This window comes from Anomaloglossus baeobatrachus, chromosome 2 (genome assembly GCF_048569485.1).
Source record: "Anomaloglossus baeobatrachus isolate aAnoBae1 chromosome 2, aAnoBae1.hap1, whole genome shotgun sequence".
Lineage (NCBI taxonomy): Eukaryota > Metazoa > Chordata > Amphibia > Anura > Aromobatidae > Anomaloglossus > Anomaloglossus baeobatrachus.
The window spans coordinates 731,445,160-731,465,365 of record NC_134354.1 but is presented as its reverse complement, the minus strand read 5'-3'; the positions used below and the strand labels follow the sequence as shown (position 1 = coordinate 731,465,365).

The window sequence follows — 20,206 nt, the reverse complement described above, 5'->3', positions numbered from 1 at the left end:
AAACCACCCCTGTGTATGGTCTAATCCAACAATCAACTATAACTGCCTTATCTGTTACCTTTTCTTTTGCACATAGTTTAGAAGAGGAAAAATTGGAGGGACTATCATACAATATATTAGAAACAGTTCTGCTAACACATTTAATGACAGAATTTAGGGGAGAAAATGATTCATTTAGTTTTACAGCGAGAATAACTCGAGGGGCACTGACTCATCAGGATCTCTGGCTTTCACAGAAATCCCACTCTATAAAACACTGTTTGATATTGGTAATTTCTTTGCTTTGTTTCATTGTGGTAGAAATTCCAAGCCCATAGTGGCCACAACTGAGTCTGCAGACATTTTTTTTTGTCTTATGTTTAGGCTAATCTAGAATCTTGAGCTTCATTTCCTACTGAAGTCTACAAAATATTTCGTACTTGTCTGAATTTATGTCTTAGGCTATGTGCGCACGTTGAGTATTTGGCTGCAGAATATGCATACAGTTTTCTGACAAAACTGCACTAAAAATGCATAAAAAACACAATAAAAATGCATTGTTGCATATAGCCTTATAGTTGTGTTTCTCCCACTGGAGACCACCATACATATACAGAGGCAGGTAAGTATACATTTTTTTTTTTAAGGGTCAGGTATCACATGTCGTCGTGTGGAGCACCCGTGTGCTCCACACGGACATACGGTCTGTATGAAAAAAAGAATGTGTGCACAAATGCTAAATCTGTGTTAGTGAGCACTCCTCCTTTGCCGGGATAATCCATCCAATTCGCAGGTGTGGCATATCAAGATGTACTGAGCACCCGAGCATGGTAATGCCTACTCATCACTAGTTACAAGTACTCAGCCCCGGAGCATGGTAGTGCTCGTGTGGCGCCCCTGAGGCTCCAGTTGCCTTAGAGGTACTGCACCTCAGCCAGAGGTGTAGTATCCCATTCCTGGGTAAGGAGGAGGTCACAAGTCGTTGCACACATACACAGACAAACACTCTTAATTTAGCAACACTCCAATAGGCCATGGTTAGGGCAACTTGCACCGTAGAGAAAGCACAGTCCCGAAGCCAGTCTGGAAGTGGAGTTTAGTTAGTGGGAGCAGACTATAGAACGTGAGTCAGTCAGGAAGTGGACACGGAGGAGAGAGGTCCGAGAGAGGGTCTGGAGCTGGAGCAGCTCGTCCCAGGATCAAGAAAGGAGTCTTAGAGTTCCGGGAAGTGATCCATGCACCCGTGGGCTCACATCCACAGCCAGTATACCGGTGTGGAGGGACTTGGCTGCAGCAGGGAACCGGTCCCTACACTAGTGGAGAACAACCAGGCTCAGGTAGCAAACCGGAGGCTGAGGCTACTGCAAGTACCAAAGTCCCCACAGCACATAATCCGCTGAAAAGATGACCATATAGGACCAAGGGACAAGGCAAGAAAGCCACTCATAAAAGGGATCCGCGGACACCGGCTAGGGGCACTGTGTGTCAGGCGCGAGGCAGGTGGGAGAGGCCAGCGTAGGAAGACGACCAGGGAAGGAACACGGAAGGGTGTACAGGGTTGTGCCTCCGAACTATCCAGGGATCGGCTGTGGCCCATCACAGCAGGACCCAGCACTCCGAGGGCAGCCTCTGACTAGTCATGGTAACCTGGAACTATCAACAGTAAGCAAAGAACTTGTGACTGCATTCCTGTGTTGCCCCATTATTGTCTGCGCATCTAGCCCTGCACCCCGCCATTACATCACAACCCCATAGACTCTGTCCCCATCGACATCCCTGGGGCCCTGCTCTACCTGTGGGGAGCTATACCAACTCAGCGGCATCACCATCGACCCCAGGGGAACCGAACAGCACCGGCGGCACCTATCTTGCCGCATACCGTGGTTGGTGTCATGACTCATCCCATTTAATATTCCCATTCATCATTTAAAAACGACACCGCCAGGGTCATGGAGCCGGGCCCTGCTGCCGTGACATCTCAGAACAGAAACACGGCCCGGTAACGAGTGCCCCATGGCCCGATAACAAGTGCCCCACTGCCCTGGTGGGCGTGTCACTTGCTCATTACTAATTATGAGTACCGAGAACGGTAGTGCTCTCTCATCACTAGTTACGAGTACTGAGCACCCGAGCATGGTAGTGCTCACTCATCACTAGTTACGAGTACCAAGCATCTGAGCATGGTAGTGCTCACTCATCACTAGTTACGAGTACCGAGCATGGTAGTGCTCACTCATCACTAGTTACGAGTACCGAGCACCCGAGCATGGTAGTGCTCACTCATCACTAGTTACGAGTACCGAGCATGGTAGTGCTCACTCATCACTAGTTACGAGTACCGAGCACCCGAGCATGGTAGTGCTCACTCATCACTAGTTACGAGTACTGAGCACCCGAGCATGGTAGTGCCCGTTCATCACTAATAGTTACCTAATCATTTTCCAGAATAAAGACTCTCACACATAACGGGACATACATTAGTCAATGCTATATTTTTTGGGAAAAAGATAGGGGTTTTTTTGGCTCATATAGTGTCCTTAAAATAAGAGAGTCATATATTTTACATAAAAAACTGGGTCATTGCACAGTTCTCATGGATTATGCTCACTATTGTTGTGAATGTTAGTTATGTTTTGGCTGCTGGGAGGCTCCCTCTGGTGGCCAGGAATGGTTTGGACTTGGACTAGGTGTGTTGTGCAGTGGGTGTTTCCTTTGCTAACTCTCTGCTTATTTAAATCCTGGTCTGATTGCAGGCTGTTGCCGGATATCAGTTGTTCTTTGTATCTCCAGCCTGCTTAATCCTGCTCTACACCACATCTTCCCCAGATAAGTGCTTGCTCTTTATTTATTGTCTGGTTCTTTTGTTTATCTGGGTTTGTCATTTGCTGTGGTTGGTTTCAGTTTATTTGCTTGCAGGGATTTTCCCCCTTAGTGGATTGTTGAGGAACTCCCTGCAGTTCTGTGTGGAGTATAGCTCCTTTGGGTCCATGTGTTTGTGGCTTGTTGCCTTTGTTATGATTCTTGTTTTCTGTTCATTGGTATGACAAGGGCACCTGGTATAGGACGGAGTTCAGATCGTGCGATCTGAGGGCCTTTTTGTACTATCAGGAAGTTGGTATTTTGCAGGGTTTTTCTCTGGCCACCATCAGTCCCTTTCCTGTCCTTTCCTATTTTAGTCAGCGGGGGCCTCACCTTTTGCTAATCCTGTCATCTACCTGTGTATAGTGTTTTTCCTATATCACCGCAGTCTTTGAATGTGGGGGGCTTGCTATTCTTGTCTATTTTCTGAGGCAGAGAGTTATTCATCTTTCCTACCTTTAGGATAGTTAGTTCTCCGGCTGGGTTCGCGGTGCACAGGATGTTAGTTCACCCCTCGGCTACTTCTAGTTGTGATGGTTAGTAAGGGGATGGCGGCCAGATTAGTTGCCAATGCTATTGTCACCGTTTGCCAATGATTTGTGGTGGTCTTCCATGGTTCCGGATCATAACACACTATTGTGCGATGGGTCCCTCTTTGTCAACATTTTCCTGTTCTTTTAACAATAGGACTACCTGTGCTGCCCTGATGGCAGGCCTGACCACATGGGTTGTTTTGGTGAGTTTTTATTTTTCGAGGGAAATGTCCTTTGTAGTTAAATTTTTAGTGGGGAAATACATTTTTTTCTGCTTTGTTTTTTTTTTCTTTTATTACTTAAATTCTGAGTTATATTAGTGGTACAATAGCTCCATTGTATTACCGACCTCACTGTGTCCTTCTAGGATTTACTTTAATTGAAAGTGAGCTTCAGTTGCTGTGTAAGTTCCAGTTTGGCAGATCCTGCAGTCTACATGCCTTTTGTCCTTCTAACAAGATGATTCAGGAGATTCCCAACATTCGTTACATTTCTTCTCTTCACACGAGAAGTCAAAGACTCCACAAATTAAGATGGAATCAGCAGCGAGTAGTGAGGTTCATTTCCTTTGGATAATGGCGCTGTGTTCTTTTGCCTTCAAATCGCAGAAGAAAAACTGTGTCTTTACTCAGATAACTTGAAGATAATGTGTGGAAAAAACTAAAGTACATGACCTGTATCTACTGTAACAAGGCCCAGTGCTTAAAAGTTACAATTGTACTGAGAAGTTGGCAGGACCGATATATTCATTTTGGCAAAATACATTTGCTATTAAATATAGTAGCCACATTCCTTCTAAACATAGTCATACATGGTGGTCTTACTCGGTTCTTTCTGTAGCTTCCATGCAGACAGACGGCACATGAACAGCCATCTTTCCATTGAGCTTGTAGCTAGATGAAGCCTCCTTGTTTCAAAAAACTTTAGTGAGGGGACCCCATTCTCTCAGGTGGTGGATGCATGTTGTGTATGTACCCTATTTGATATGGCAAAAATGCTTGCGCACAGCTCTCCACTCCCAGAAGACAAAAGCCAGTTTTAAAGATGGCTGTGGATTCAAAAAGTTTCATAGTCCCAGATTTATCTGTCAGATGTTAAAGCATATCCTTTGGATATCTTAGAAGGAAAAATTAGTCTTAGGGAAGCATACAGATATGCTGTAAGGGTTTTGGGACATGAAATCAGAATAACCATTTCCCGATTTAGGTCAATTAGGAACCAAAATAGTTTATATTTGCCAAATGCCAGAATAATGGGAGAGAGAGAGAGAGAGAGAGAGAGAATGTTTTAAAGCATTTTTATTACATTCTGCAAAGTTAAACGTTTACATACACTATGCCTTTAAACAATATGGGACAGCCCATATGATAATGTCACATCTTTGGAAACTTCTGATAGGTTTATTTGTAACATCTGATTTAATTAGAGACACACCTGTGGTTGTATTTTAATGCACACCTGGAACACACTACTTCATTGTGTAGCATCATGGGAAAGTCAAAAGAAATCAGATCTCAGGAAGAGAATTGTAAACTTGCACAAGTCTGGTTCATCCTTGGGTGCAATTTCCAGATACCTGAAGATGCCTCGTTCATCTGTACAAACAATTATACGCAAGTACAAACATGGGACTGTCAAGTTATCATATCACTCATGAAGGAGATGGCTTTTGTGACCAGAGATGAACATGCTTTGGTCAGACATGTACATGTCAAACCAAGAATAAAAGCAAAAGACCTTGTGAAGATGCTGGTGGAAGCTGGTAATATTGTGTCATTATCCACAGTGAAACTAGTACTGTATCAACATGGGATAAAATGGCACTCTGCAAGGAAGAAGCCATTATTCCACAAGAAACATAAAAGAACCAGATTAATGTTTGCAAATGCACACAGGAACAAAGACCTTAATTTTTGGAGATGTCCTGTGGTCTGCCAAAATTAAAATTGAACTGTTTGGTCATAATGACCATCGTTACGTTTGGAGAAAAATGGGAGAAGCTTTGAATCCTAAAAACACCATCCCAACTGTGAAACACAGGGGAGGCATCATCACGATGGAGGGTTATTTTGCTGCAGGAGGGACTGGACTTCACAAAATAGATGTCATCATGAGAAAAGAAGATTATGTGGCAATACTGAAGCAACCTCTTAAGACATCAGCCAGAAACGTAAAGCTTGGAAGGAAATGGGTCTTCCAAATGGGCAATGACCCAAAGCATACTGCCAACCTGGTTACAAAGTGGCGTAAAGATAACGAAGTCAATGTTTTGGAGTGACCATCACAAAACCCTGACCACAATCCTATTGAAAATTTATGGTGAAAGCTAAAAAGGCCGGTGCAAGCAAGGCGACCTACAAACATGGCTCAGTTATACCAGTTCTGTCTGGAGGAATGGGCTCAAATTCCTACCAACTATTGTGAGAAGCTTGTGGAAGGAGATCCAAAATGTTTCACCAAGTCATACAGTGTAAGGGCAATCGTGCCAAATACTAATGAAACATATGTGAACTTTAAAATTCGTATAAAGTAATACAAATTCCTTAAAACATTCTCTCTCTCTCTCATTATTCTAGCATTTGGGAAATATAAATAATTTTGGTTCCTAATTGCCCTAAACCGGGAAAGGTTTATTCTGCTTTCATGTCAAATAGTGAGGAAAAACATGCAGATGTGTCTTTTTTAGATAATGGATGTAAACTTCTGGTTTCAACTGTACTTCCAATTAGAGAAGTAGTATAGTTCTTCTGATTCACTATGTTGCTTACCTCATGTTCAGGGCATTGCAGAACCTTAGGTATCCATAGTTACGACCACTCATATAGTCACAGCCAGTTAGTTGCTAGCGGTCATAACCATGCATACCTAAGGTCCTTTTGGACATTCACCAAGTCTAAGAGCATTATGCTTGAAATGCGTCTGGTGTGAGCCTTACATCTCCTATGGACCTGCTGTATTACTCATGAATCATGCAATATTTTCTTGGATGATTTTAAGAAAATAAGCAATAAAGGTGAATTTTATTATAAAGGAAAAAAAAATCTGGAAGCTGGATCATTTCTTCTTGTTTCACTTATACCTAAGGTCCTGCAATGCCCTGATCATGAGGTAAGCAACATAGTGAATCAGAAAGACTATACTATATTTCTAATTGGAGGTATTTGCTAATATTATTATTTTTACACCTACTACATATTGGGATAGGATCTTGGAGATGGGAATACGCCTTTAACTTCTTTTGCATTGCCCTACTTGTGTGGATCAGAGGGAAATCAGATCAATGGCAATGTATGTACGCTGAAAAAAACCACTGAATTACAATGATTGATACATTTATACTGTTATATGTTTAATTGTATTTCTTATTTACTAAAATAAGCATGTCGGCACAAAATGACTGTTCACAGGCACGAAGTGCTCCCTTAGCAAGGCCAAATAATGCAAAGCACCACCCCACCAACTACTATCTTCCCTGATTGACAGCTCTGGCTTTACAGGAGCCATTATAAGATGGATAATGATGAAAAATAAGAAGGTGGGAAGGTGCAGAAAATGGCTGAACTACACCAAGGGTGCACTGAGCACCAGGATTAGGTTTAAAAAGTCATTTGTGCTGACTGACTCCTTTAGGGAGAGGAAATAAAAAAGAAGCAAGGTAGTTAAAAACAATCTGCTGGAAGGATTTCACCCCCGAACTATTAATATACACATGTAGCTCTTTCATAGACAAGTCCAGCAATATCTCCCCATGGCCAGGGCATTAAGGCCACTTTACACACTGCGATATCGGTACCGATATCGCTAGCGTGGGTACCCGCCCCCATCGGTTGTGCGACACGGGCAAATCGCTGCCCGTGTCGCACATCACCCAGACCCGTCACACATACTTACCTGCTCTGCGACGTCGCTGTGACCGGCGAACCGCCTCCTTTCTAAGGGGGCGGTCCGTGCGACGTCAGTGACGTCACTAAGCGGCCACCCAATCAAAGCGGAGGGGCGGAGTTGAGAAGGACGAACATCCCGCCCACCTCCTTCCTCCCGCATTGCGGGCGGCGGCAGGTAAGGAAAGGTTCCTCGTTCCTGCGGCGATATCTTGGGGATTTCTTAATGTCGCATGTTAGATCATGTGACATTGTCCATTTCTTGTCTGTAGCACCTAGCAGGGTTAATCTATTGGATTTAACAATCCATTAGCTATATAACCACCAGTGTCATCCATTTATATTACTGCATTTTATAAATGTCCCTCCAGTGAGGGAGGAAACAAACTCTAGCGCCACCTTTTGGAAGTAGGAATCCTAAAAGTCAAATGTGGCTTTTTAAACAAGCCTTTTATTAAGACTTAGGATTTATTTGCCAGATCAGAATCCTAATTTGCAGTGACTGTGTTTCAGGGTGATTGCCCCTCATCAGTGCAAAGTGTAGGTATCTGATCTGGCTTATGAGAAGCTATGTGGGGACCACGGGGAAGACTATTCACCTACGTCTTATGAAAAGGCTTGTTTAAAAAGCCACATTTGACTTTTAGGATTGCTACTTCCAATAGGTGGCACTAGAGTTTGTTTCCTTCCTCACTGGAGGGACAATTTGAATAATTCCGAGAGGGGCATTGCAGCTATAAGTCCCCTCACTGACAGCCAGACTGGTTTGCCAGGTCTCCATATGGAGAATAGTCTTCCCCGTGGTTCATTTTAAAAATCACACATGGTGCTGGCAACTTTATTTGGACCTTCAGGGATATCCGCTATTTATTGTTTCTATTATTGGAAGCACTGTAGTTTAGTTTTATCTTTATTTCTAAAGGTGCTATTGACATGAATTTCTCCCCAGATGTCTGTAACAACCCATCCGATCCACACAGGCAAAGAAATCAAACCATAGATGTCTATAAATAATGTGTAATATGAGAAATGAGACAGGGAAAAAGTATTGAACACATGCAGAAAGAGAGGTGCAAAAAAGCCATGGAAAGTCAAGACACCAGCTGAAATCTATAAGTAATTAGAAAGCAATCCTGCCACTTAGTGAAAACTAATATCAGCTGGTCCAACTGATGGCCTATAAAAAGGTGTCTCATTATCAAGGTGACACAATAGAAACATCTCATGATAGGTAAACCAGTGAGCTGTCTTAATAACCTTGCAACCTTACTGTTGTAAAACATACCGATGACATTGGTTACAAAAGAATTTCTAAACCTGAAGAATCCAGTGTTTACTGTTGGGACCATTAATCGGCGATTACCAGGTGCTCCCTGCAAGACTTCAGACTGAAGAGTGAAAAGGATTATCAGAAGAGTTGTCCAAGAGCCAAGGACCTGCAATCAGCAGGTACAATTGTTTTCAAGAAAACAATAAGTTATGCACTCCACCTCCATGACCTGAAGGCACGCTCACCACACAAAACTACATTGCTGAACAAAAGTCATGTTCAAGTGCATTTAAAGTTTGCTCAATAACAATTAGACAAGGTTGTGAAATACTGAGAGAATACAGTCTGGTCAGATAAAACTAAAGCCCGCTTTACACGCTACAATAAATCTTACGATGTGTCGGCGGGGTCACGTCGTAAGTGATGCACATCCGGCATCGAAAGTATCATTGTAGCGTGTAAAACCTCCGTGCAATTGCGATTGAACGAAAATCCGTTCATTCCTCAAAAAATGAACGTGAGGTTGTGCAATGTTCCCGAGGCAGCACACATCGCAGTTTGTGACACCCGGGAACATTGAACGACAGCTTACCTCCGTCCACGGCTCCCGCCGACAATGTGGAAGGAAGGAGGTGGGCGGCATGTTTATGTCCCGCTTATCTCCGCCCCTCCGCTTCTATTGGGCGGCTGCCGCGTGACGTCGATGTGACGCCGAACGTCCCTCCCACTCCAGGAAGTGGACGTTCGCCTCCCACATCGAGGTCGTATGGTAGGTAAGTACGTGTGACAGGGGTGAATCGTCTGTGCGGCACGTTCAACAAATTGAACGTGCCGCACATACGATGGGGGCGTTGCAAATCGCATATGATATTGTATGCGAAATTGCAACGTGTAAAGCAGGCTTTAAGCTTGCTTTACACGGGACGACCGATTGTGCAATTTCACAATTGATCGTACCCGCCCCCGTCGTTTGTGCGTCACGGGCAAATCGCTGCCCATGTCGCACAAAGTCGTGAAACCCCTGTCACACGTACTTACCTGCTGAGCGACCTCGCTGTGGGCGGCGAACGTCCACTTCCTGAATGGGGAGGGACGTTCGGCGTCACAGCGACGTCACACAGCCGCCGGCCAATAGAAGTGGAGGGGCGGAGATGAGCGGGATGTAAACATCCCGCCCACCTCCTTCCTTCCGCATAGCCGGCGGGAGCCGTGGGACACAGGTAAGCAGAGTTCATCGCTCCTGTGGTGTCACACACTGCGATGTGTGCTACCACGGGAACGATGAACAACCGGCACAAGTAAAAATAAACGATATTATGAAACTGAGCGACATGTACACGACTCACGATTTGTGAGCGATACTGCGTCGCTCAGAGGTTTCACACGAGATGACGTCGTGTATGATGCCGGATGTGCGTCACGAAATCCGTGACCCCGACGATGCATCGCACGATCCGTCGTCTCGTGTAAAGCACCCTTAAAATTTACCTCTTTGGATGCCATAATAAACACCAAGTTTATAGGCCAAAAGGCACTGCATATCAACATACTAACAGTGAAGTTTGAAGGTGGCAACATCATGGTGTGGGATTATTTTTCCTCATATGGCACTGACAAACTTCATATGATTGAAGGAAGGATGAATGGAGAAAAATACTAAGCCATTCTTGATAAAAAAAAAAAATCTGCTGCCATCTACCAGGGTGAGGAAGATGAAACGAGGGTAGACATTTCACCAAGACAATAATCCCAAACACTCAGGCAAGGAAAATCTCAATTGGTTTCAGAGAAAGAAAATAAAGCTGCTAGAATGGTCAAGCTGATCACTGGAGATCTAAATAATATAGAAAATTTATGGAAGGATCTAAAACTCTGAGTTGATAGAAGGAACCCATGGGAGTGTTTGTATGGAAGAATGGACCAAAATCACACCTGAGCAATGCATGAGAGTAGTTTCTCCATACAGGAGGCATCTTGAAGCTGTCATCACCAACAAAGAACTTTTGTATGAAATATTATATAAATTTCAGTAAACATGTTCAATACTTTTTCCCTGTGTCATTTATCATTATTACACATAACTTAATTTATGGACATCTATGGTTTGATTTCTTTGCCTGTGTAGATTGGATGGATTGTCACTGACATCTGTTGAGAAATTCATGTCAATAGCACCTGCACAATCATGGCCAAAAGTTTTGAGAATGACACCAAAATTATATTTTCACATGATCTGTTGCCCTCTGGTTTTTAATTGTGTTTGTCTGATGTTTACATCACATACAGAAATATAATTGCAACCATATTATGAGTACCAAAAGGTTATATTGATAGTTAGAATGAGTTAATGCAGCAAGTCAATATTTGCAGTGTTGACCCTTCTTCTTCAGGACCTCTGCAATTCTCCCTGGCATGCTCTCAATCAACTTCTGGATCAAATCCTGACTGATAGCTGTCCATTCTTGCATAAGCAATGCTTGCATTTTGCCAGAATTTGTTGTTTGTCCACCCGTCTCTTGATGATTGCCCACAAGTTCTCAATGGGATTAAGATCTGGGGAGTTTCCAGGCCATGGACCCAACATCTCTATGTTTTGTTCCATGAGCCATATAGTGATCACCTTTGCTTTATGGCAAGGTGCTCATCATGCTGGAAAAGGCATTGTTGGGCGCCAAACTGCTCTTGGACAGTTGGGAGAAGTTGCTCTTGGAGGACATTCTGGTACCATTCTTTATTCATGGCTGTGTTATTAAGCAAGACTGTGAGTGAGCCGATTCCCTTGGCTGAGAAGCAACCCCACACATGAATCGTTTCAGCATGCTTAACAGTTGGCATGAGACAAGACTGGTGGTAGCGCTCACCTCTTCTTCTCCTAATAAGCTGTTTTCCAGATGTCTCAAACAATCGAAAAGGGGATTCATCTGAGAAAATGACTTTACCCCAGTCCTCAGCAGTCCACTCCCTGTACCTTTTGCAGAATATCAGTCGATCCCTGATGTTTTTCTGGAGAGAAGTGGCTTCTTTGCTGCCCTCCTTGACACCAGGCCTTGCTCAAGCAGTCTCCGCCGATTCAGCTGTGGGAAGTCCGATCCCGCAGCTGAAACAGTTTTAAGATACGGTCCTGGCATTTGCTGGTCCTTCTTGGGCGCCCTGGAGCCTTTTTGGCAACAATGGAAGCTGTCTCCTTGAAGTTCTTGATGATGCGATAGATTGTTAACTGAGGTGCAATCTTCGTAGCTGCGATACTCTTCCCTGTTAGGCCATTTTTGTGCAGAGCAATGATGGCTGCACGTGTTTCTTTAGAGATAACCATGGTTAACTGAAGAGAAACAATGATACCAAGCACCAGCCTCCTTTTAAAGTGTCCATTGGTGTCATTCTTACTTAATCATGACTGATTGATCGCCAGCCCTGTCCTCATCAACACCCACACCTGTGTTAATGGAACAATCACTAAAACAATGTTAGCTGCTCCTTTTAAGGCAGGAATGCAATGATGTTGAAATGTGTTTTGGGGGTTAAAGTTCATTTTCTTAGCCAATATTGACTTTGCAAGTAATTGCTGTTAAGCTGATCACTCTTTATGACATTCTGGAGTATATGCAAATTGCCATTAGAAAAACTTAAGCAGTAGACTTTGTAAAAATTAATATTTGTAGCATTCTCAAAACTTTTGACCATGACTGTAGAAATATATTAGAAAACACATTTTTGCTCTACTTAGAAAACTGGTGACGTATTCAATACTTATTTCACCCGGTAAACCCAATAAACCAAAACCTTTAAGTAAACATTCTTTGTTCCTTAACGACTAATATTGCAATATTAATTTAACATGGCAACCATAAATGTTTTGTGCAACAAAAGCACAAGACACAATTCCTCTGTATCGCTCAGTCATTGTTACACGCACTAAACTAGACTTAACCCGGTACTTCACAATCAGAAGCAATAAAAAAATATAAATCCTAAAATAAATTTCCAACACATTGAGGCCACAAACCCTGAAACCTTGAATAGATGCCTCAGGCACCAAGTCACAACTATTGCAGAGGTAATTAGAATTAACTGCAGTTTATACATTATTTGCTTACATGAATATGGAAACTGGTGGCTCAGCGGTATGTTCTTTGCATATATTAGGGAACGTGGTGTGGATGGAGGATTACAAGCAAAATGTAATCTACTGGTTATAGCAAGAGAAAATGGAAGGATTAGGAAAGTTTAACATAAAGCAGTATATTCCATCAAAATAATTTGTAGATTATATCGTCAGTAACTCAATAAACCTAGGTCATCTTACTACCAGTGTTGTGTCCCGCAAAACTGCAAAGTAATTAATTAGCAATTTTATTTAGCCCAGACTTAGGAGTAGGACTGCCTCAAATGAGATTTGCTGTGACGTGGCGAGGCAGCTCAAGAAATTGCAATTTTTTGCCAAAAATCTCAAAATTTTTATAATAAGTACAGTTGGAATGTTTAGTGCTGAAGTGCACATTTGGTGCTGGCTTTTTGTTTTTTCTTCATTGAATTGGTCGGTGGTTGACCTCCACCTTGCTATGCACCCCAATTTGGGATGTATTCCATCTGTCTAGATTTTGGCGGTTGGTGACTGTTCACATTAAGTCATCAGGCTTTGTCCACAGGCTATTTGCTTCATGCAGCATTTGCTTGGACCTGTCCCGCCCACAGCCATGACTCAGTCATGGGTACGGGATTGAAATAGACCAGGTGAGTGCTGCTCAGAGCAGTTCTGCTATTCATATGTGAGGCCGTATGGCACATTTTATAAAAATATTTTAGTGTAGGACTGCCTCAAATGAGATTTGCCGTGACGTGGCGAGGCAGCTCAAGAAATTGCAATTTTTTGCCAAAAATCTCAAAATTTTTATAATAAGTACAGTTGGAATGTTTAGTGCTGAAGTGCACATTTGGTGCTGGCTTTTTGTTTTTTCTTCAAAGTAATTAATTAGCAATTTTATTTAGCCGAGACTTAAGTTTTTGGCTCATAAAATTCTAAGGCTATGTCCGCACTTTGCGTCGTCCTAATTGCAGTTCTAAACGCATTATCTGGCAGAAACTGCTTTTGCCAAAGTTGCTTTTGACTTTCAAAACGCTATAAATACACGTGCGTATTTACCATGTTTTAGCTGAGTTTTTAGCGCTTTTTACATGCTTTTTCATTGCATAAACTCAGATGCGTTTTGATCACAAAGACACAACTAAATAGAGTTTCAACATACAAACAATGAAAAAAGGTAAAAAAAAAAGAAAACAAATAATTATTTAAATCGTAACGAAATTAGTTATATTTAATATAATTATAGCGGTTTTATACTATTTATGGCTAAAATAAGAATAATTTAATATTTTTCATTAATTTAATTGTCAAACTATGTGTGTGTGTAAAGGAACACACATGCATGTTTTCTGCAGCTAAAAAGCAGGTAAAACGCTGGATTTTTGATATTTCTTGCTTTTTGCTACTTCTCATTGACTTCAACGTTACCAAAACGCAGCCCAAATGGCAAAAACAATTGACATGCTGCTTCTTTAAACGCTGAGTTTTTGCCCACAAATATGCAAATTAAACGCTGCGTTTTGAACAGCAAAGTGCGCACAAAAAAACCCCAATTCCCATAGACTTTGCAGGAAAATCAAAACGCATGCATTTTGGCATGAAAACGCTGCAGTTCAAAACGCAACAGAACACAGGTGAAAACGCAAAGTGCGGATACAGCCTAAATCATTACATTTGTGCCTGTTTTTTGTTGCGTTTTTGGTGTTTTGCATCCTATTTTTCCTTACACCCAATTCATCTTTCCATTTGTGCCTTTTTTTTAAAGGGAACCTGTCACCTATTCACATGCGGGGCGGTCTGATCCGGTCCAGTCCAATGGGTGTTGCTGGTATCGGACTGGCACCTCCTCTATCCTTGCGATTGCCGTATTCCTTCCTGCTTCGTGTGAAGGATGCATCCTACGTCATCCACACAGAGGCCTCCGGTGCGCACTTCTCTCTGCCATGCTGAGGGCAGAGCAAAGTACTGTAATGCGTAAGAGTGGGTCAAGGTCAAAGACGGCCAGCGCATGCGCACTACAATACTTTGCTCTGCTTTCAGCAGGGCAGAGAGAAATGTGTGTGCACAGGAGCACAATGGAGGACACAAGAAGGAGGATGGCGATCACAATTAAAGAAGAGGCGCTGGATTTGAAACCAGCGATGCCCTTTGGACTGGATCGAATCAGACCGTCCCTTTAAGGGTCTGTGCGCACGTGTGCTTTTTTCTTGCTTTTTGGTTGCTTTTTAAACTGCACTGTGTCAATGACAAAATGCATGCATTTTGCTTCCCCAGCAAAGTCTGAGAAATCCGAATTTCCATCCACATGTTGCTTTTTTTAGGCAGTGTTTTGTTTGACAAATATTTGTCAAAATTGTTGCCTAAAAAAAAAGCAACATGTCACTTATACATTGCATTTTGCTTGCATTTTCTACCCATTGACTCCTCAATCTCAAAACACACTGTTTAAAACGTGGCAAAAACGCATCAAAACTGCATGCGTTTTTACTACTTGTTTTGTCAAATGCAGTGTTTATATTTGTCAAAACGCTGGAGTTTAGTTGTCAAGCCAGAACGCAAACGTGCGGACATAGCCTAAAGGGTGCTTTACATGCTGCGACATCGCTAACGATATATCGTCGGGGTCACGGTGTTTGTGATGCACATCCGGCGTCGTTAGCGACATCGCAGCGTGTGACACCAAGGAGCGACGAACAACGATCACAAAAACGGCAAAAATCGTTGATCGTTGACACGTCGCTCCTTTTCATAATGTCGTTGGTGGTGCATGACGCTGGTTGTTCGTCATTCCTGCGGCATCACACATCGCTGTGTGTGACACCGCAGTAACGACAAACATTTCCTTTCCTGCGTCCACCAGTAATGAGGAAGAAAGGAGGTGGGTGGCATGTTCCGGTCGCTCATCTCTGCCCCTCCTCTGCTATTGGGCAGCCGCTTAGTGACGTCCCTATGACGCCAAACGACCCGCCCCCTTAAAGGAGAGATTGTTCGGTGTCTCCAGCGACGTCGCTGAAAAGGTATGTGTGTGTGACGGTGCCATAGTGATATTATTCGCTACGGCAGCGATCACCACATATCGCACGAACAACGGGGGCGGGAGCTATCGCTAGCGATGTCGCACCGTGTAAAGCACCCTTAAGTCTATTTGATGTGCCACCTTTTATTTTTCTATTTTAAGTTTACCGCTAGGGCTGGATTTGTGGGTTCCAGATGTTTTCACCCAATTGATCATTTGCAACTTTTCAAAAAGTTGCAAAAATTGGCATAAAATTTCTCCAGCTCTCACCTGCAATGATTCTACAATAATTAATAACCTGCAGTGATTCTACAATAATTAATAACCTGCAGTGATTCTACAATAATTAATAACCAATAATTTGTGAAATTTGGCTAATCCTGCCATTTTTTGCAGTAAAAAGGTACAACTGATAAGGACAGGGGCCATGATTCATAAAGACTGTAAATTTTCTCGATGATTTTGATGAGGGGCTGTATAGTCTCAATCTCCTGATTTATTATTTATTAAGAGGCGCACTCCTTAATGAATCAGGAGAGTCTGAGATGTGGCATGTGCCTCCGTGCATCGCGCCACAAATTCTACTCCGGTCTCTGAATGTAGCAAAATTTCTGGTGTAAGGCACATCATGAATTAGAGGAGCTGTGGGGTCATGCTCCGCTACGCCACCACCCCACTTCTACACATTTTGGCAGAGATGGGAGAAACTGGTACTAAGATGACAAAAGTAACACATTTTGTTGCGCAACTCAAAAAATTGTGACTTTTAAAAGCAATTTACCCCAGATATTGCTTTGATGAATTGAGCTAAAAATATACAACCAATTTTTAGTTTACAAAAAATTAATGTATTACATGTGCCATTTTGATGAATATGGTGCAAAAAAAGGTAGAATGCCACAAGACAAAAAAAAATGTGACAAAATGAAGAATCGGAGAGCCTTGGTGTCTCTTTTTTGTCTATCTTGCTGTCCACTGCCTTTAGTCAAGTGGAGTCCATCCTCACCTACTGTATCCTCACCATCCTCTGTAGACTGTGAGCCCTCGAGGGCAGGGTCCTCTCTCCTCCTTTACCAATCTGTGCTTTGTATTGTTTATTGTACTAGTTTTTATTATGCATACCCCTTTTCACATGTAAAGTGCCATGGAATAAATGACTCTATAATAATAAACTACACAGGAGATAGAGGCAGGCTTTCAGTTCAGGGCAGGCATGACAGTGGACAGTTGAAGGTACAACTGTACGTATTTTGTAGTTATATTGTGTTTTTAGCTAGCACCTGTTCACATCTGTTAGATGTGCGGGTCAGTCTTTTTGATATATTTGTACTGCATTTCTTTCTGATTTAGCACTCCACCTTATAACCAGGCTGTGTCCGCCCTCTTTAATAGCTGGATCCTTCCTGCCTAGGCACGTAGGTTTTTAACCCAGATAGAGGCATTTAAGTTAGGGTCCTGGTATATTGAGATCACCTTGCTGCTGGTTACTGGGCTCACATGCATTGGCCAATACATAAGCTAAGTATCTCTTTTTTTTTTTCTTCAAATCTTCCTATAGCAATAATGCTATACCAGAGTTCCCTTATTCATTGTTAACATTCTAGAGCGCAGCTGTATGTATTTTGTAGTTATGTTGTGTTTTCAGCTAGCACCGCTTCACACCTGTTGGATGTGCGGGGCAATCTTTTTGATATATTTTACAGGAGGTAGAGGCTGCCTTTCAGTTCAGGGCAGGCGTGACAGTGAACAATGCAAGGTACAATGCATGCTGGGAAATGAGGAAAAAGGAAGATCCAGCACATACAGTATTGGAAGAATGCTAATTCTCCAATGTTTTGTAATTTAATGATTACAAGTATTGTTTGCTGCTGCTGTGTATTAGTCTGTATGAGTGTGACTTGCATTGGTGACCACTCTGTTCATATGTGTAATAGGGACAATATTTTTTTCAGCAATAGAAGCTGTTGGAGTATTTTCTTTAGGCCGGAGTTACACTGGCATGTAGCACCATGCAAGTGCATTGGATGCAATATGCTAATAACACTCGGCTCAAACTGTTCCGAGTGTGAGCAAATTACCATTTACTATGCTTTGATTCTCTCGCGTGTGAGAATCGGATCTCAGGTGTGGAGAAGATGGAGAGATAATTTCTCCATCTTCTCCATTGCGTGTCTCAGTATATATTAAATCGCACTAAAATGACATAAGTGCAGTCCGATGTTTCACACGGACCCTTAGGGGCACTTTGCACACTAAGACATCGCAGGTACGATGTCGGTGGGGTCAAACTGAAAGTGACGCACATCCGGCATCGCAGGCGATATCGTAGTGTGTAAATCCTTTTTGATACGATTAATGAGCGCAAAAACGTCGAAATCGTATCATTGGTGTAGCGTCGGTCATTTCCATAATTTCGGAAGGACCGATGTTACGATGTTGTTCCTCGTTCCTGCGGCAGCACACATCGCTGTGTGTGAAGCCGCAGGAGTGAGGAACATCTCCTACCTGCGTCCTGCGGCTCACGCCCACTATGCAGAAGGACAGAGGTGGGCAGGATGTTTACGTCCCGCTCATCTCCGCCCCTCCGCTTCTATTGGCCGCCTGCCGGGTGATGTCGCTATGACGCCGCACGACCCGCCCCCTTAATAAGGAGGCGAGTCACCGGCCAGAGCGACGTCGCAGGGCAGGTGAGTGCATGTGAAGCTGCCATAGCGATAATGTTCGCTACGGCAGCTATCACAAGATATCGCAGCTGCAACGGAGGCGGGGACTATCGCGCTCGGCATCGCTAGCATCGGCTTGCGATGTCGTAGTGTGCAAAGTGCCCCTTAGACTTGTATGGGTGCGCATGGTCCGATTTGTTGAGGAACTTGATTGTTTTCTCATGCCGAAAAAAATCACAGATCGACACTGCCCCATAGTATAACACTGGTACGAGGGCTGTCCGATAACACATCCGATAGCACTTGCCGTGCTTGGGTGAGCGAACCCTTATAAATGTGTGCATCAGTCATTTTTTTTATGCTGCCTGATCCTGGTACTGATGCCATATATATGATATTACTTTTGATATTCTTGTGTTGTCTATATTCTACTTAATTTATTTTATTTCATTTTTTTTATCTAAAAAGCTATTATATATATATATATATATATTAATATGAACTTAAATTGTGCTGAAAACTTGTACAGCAAAACACAAAAATTCCTTCAAAGAATTTCCAACCACGTCAAGCCTTCAACCACGATGCATAACTTCATTTATGGAAAATGTGGTTTTCTTTGTATTTACTTCCCAACAACTGTTTCAAATAATGAGCCTTCAATGCGCGAGAACAAGATGTTTTTCTCATAGCACACATTAAAGTAACCTGTATGATAACGGATTGTGATAAAGATCAGACGTGGGAGCGGTGAGGGAGCTCTGCTGAACTATTATATGTAATCAAAACCCAAAAAACGAGTCACTTACCACATTGTACAATCCGATGCACCATCGTTCAAACAGAATCTGTCCAGAAAATCCATTAACAAATGCGAACCAAAGCTGAAACATAAGACAGAGGCATGATGTTACTTTTTGATACGTCGCTAAATGTTTCCATCTATGAAAGAAAAGAGGGGCACAGGGGGGTTTTGGATGGAATGTGGACCACCAGCTGGATGCAGCTGTGCAACATTGGCGGAACATGATTACTAATATGGACTCAAAGGTGTTCGGCTAAATCTAATCTGCCTTTTCTGATAAATTATCGATTTAATTTTTTTCCCTGATTAGAGTAGGGCACCATGGCTTAGGTCAGTTATAAAAAGCGTTCTACGAGTCAGAGGAATGGTCAATAGACCATACTGGTACTTTCCACCAGATTTAAAGCGGTTGTCCACTACTTGGACAACCCCTTCTAATTCCCCTTGATCGTCCTGTAAAATAAACAAGCCTATACTCGCCTCCGGTGCAGCCGCGGTTCCAGTGATGTCTAAAGCCGCATTCCCGAGACCCACGTGACATTGTTATTAAACATGGGCCTCGCGTCCAATCGGCGCCAGTTTCCTTCTCCCCACCTTTGGACGTTTCAACAGGAATTCAGCACTGCGCTCACATCCTGCTCAAATGTCCAAAAGCAGGGAGACAGACGCCGGGCGCTGGTTGGTGGCGGTGCTCCCATGCCATAGCAATGTCATGTAGGCGCCAGGAACTTTGGCCGCAATGGAGGTGAGTATAGGCTTATTTATTTTTACGGGGGCGAACAAGGGGAATGAGAAGGGGTTGTATAATTAGTGGACAATTCCTTTAAGGAGATTTACTGAGGTCCTTATTGTGCCTTCAGTGGAGAATGTTCACTAGTTTCTTAACATTAAAGGGTTTCTGCACTGCCACAACCTATTCACAATCCCTATATTTCCCCCCAGTAAAATAAGAATACCTATATTCACCTCAGGTGCCGGCGCTGTTCCAGTAGAGTTGGCAGTGGCTCTCTTGGGACTCACTTCCCTCACCCCTCCTTCAGACAAATCAGTCCAAAGGAGGCGAGAGTGAAACCTGTGCTGACTGGCCAAAGGGAACGCGTGCCAACACCACTGGAATAA

At 43.0% G+C, this 20,206-nt stretch overlaps 1 protein-coding gene across 1 annotated transcript in view; it reads right to left on the bottom strand.

The window, feature by feature from the left end:
- ATP8A2 (ATPase phospholipid transporting 8A2) overlaps positions 1 to 20,206 on the bottom strand; it is a 1,156,459-nt gene that overhangs the window by 365,112 nt on the left and 771,141 nt on the right. The window contains exon 28 of the mRNA XM_075337374.1: positions 19,092 to 19,166. Coding sequence (XP_075193489.1) covers positions 19,092 to 19,166 — 75 coding nt within the window. The remainder of the gene's footprint in view (positions 1 to 19,091; positions 19,167 to 20,206) is intronic.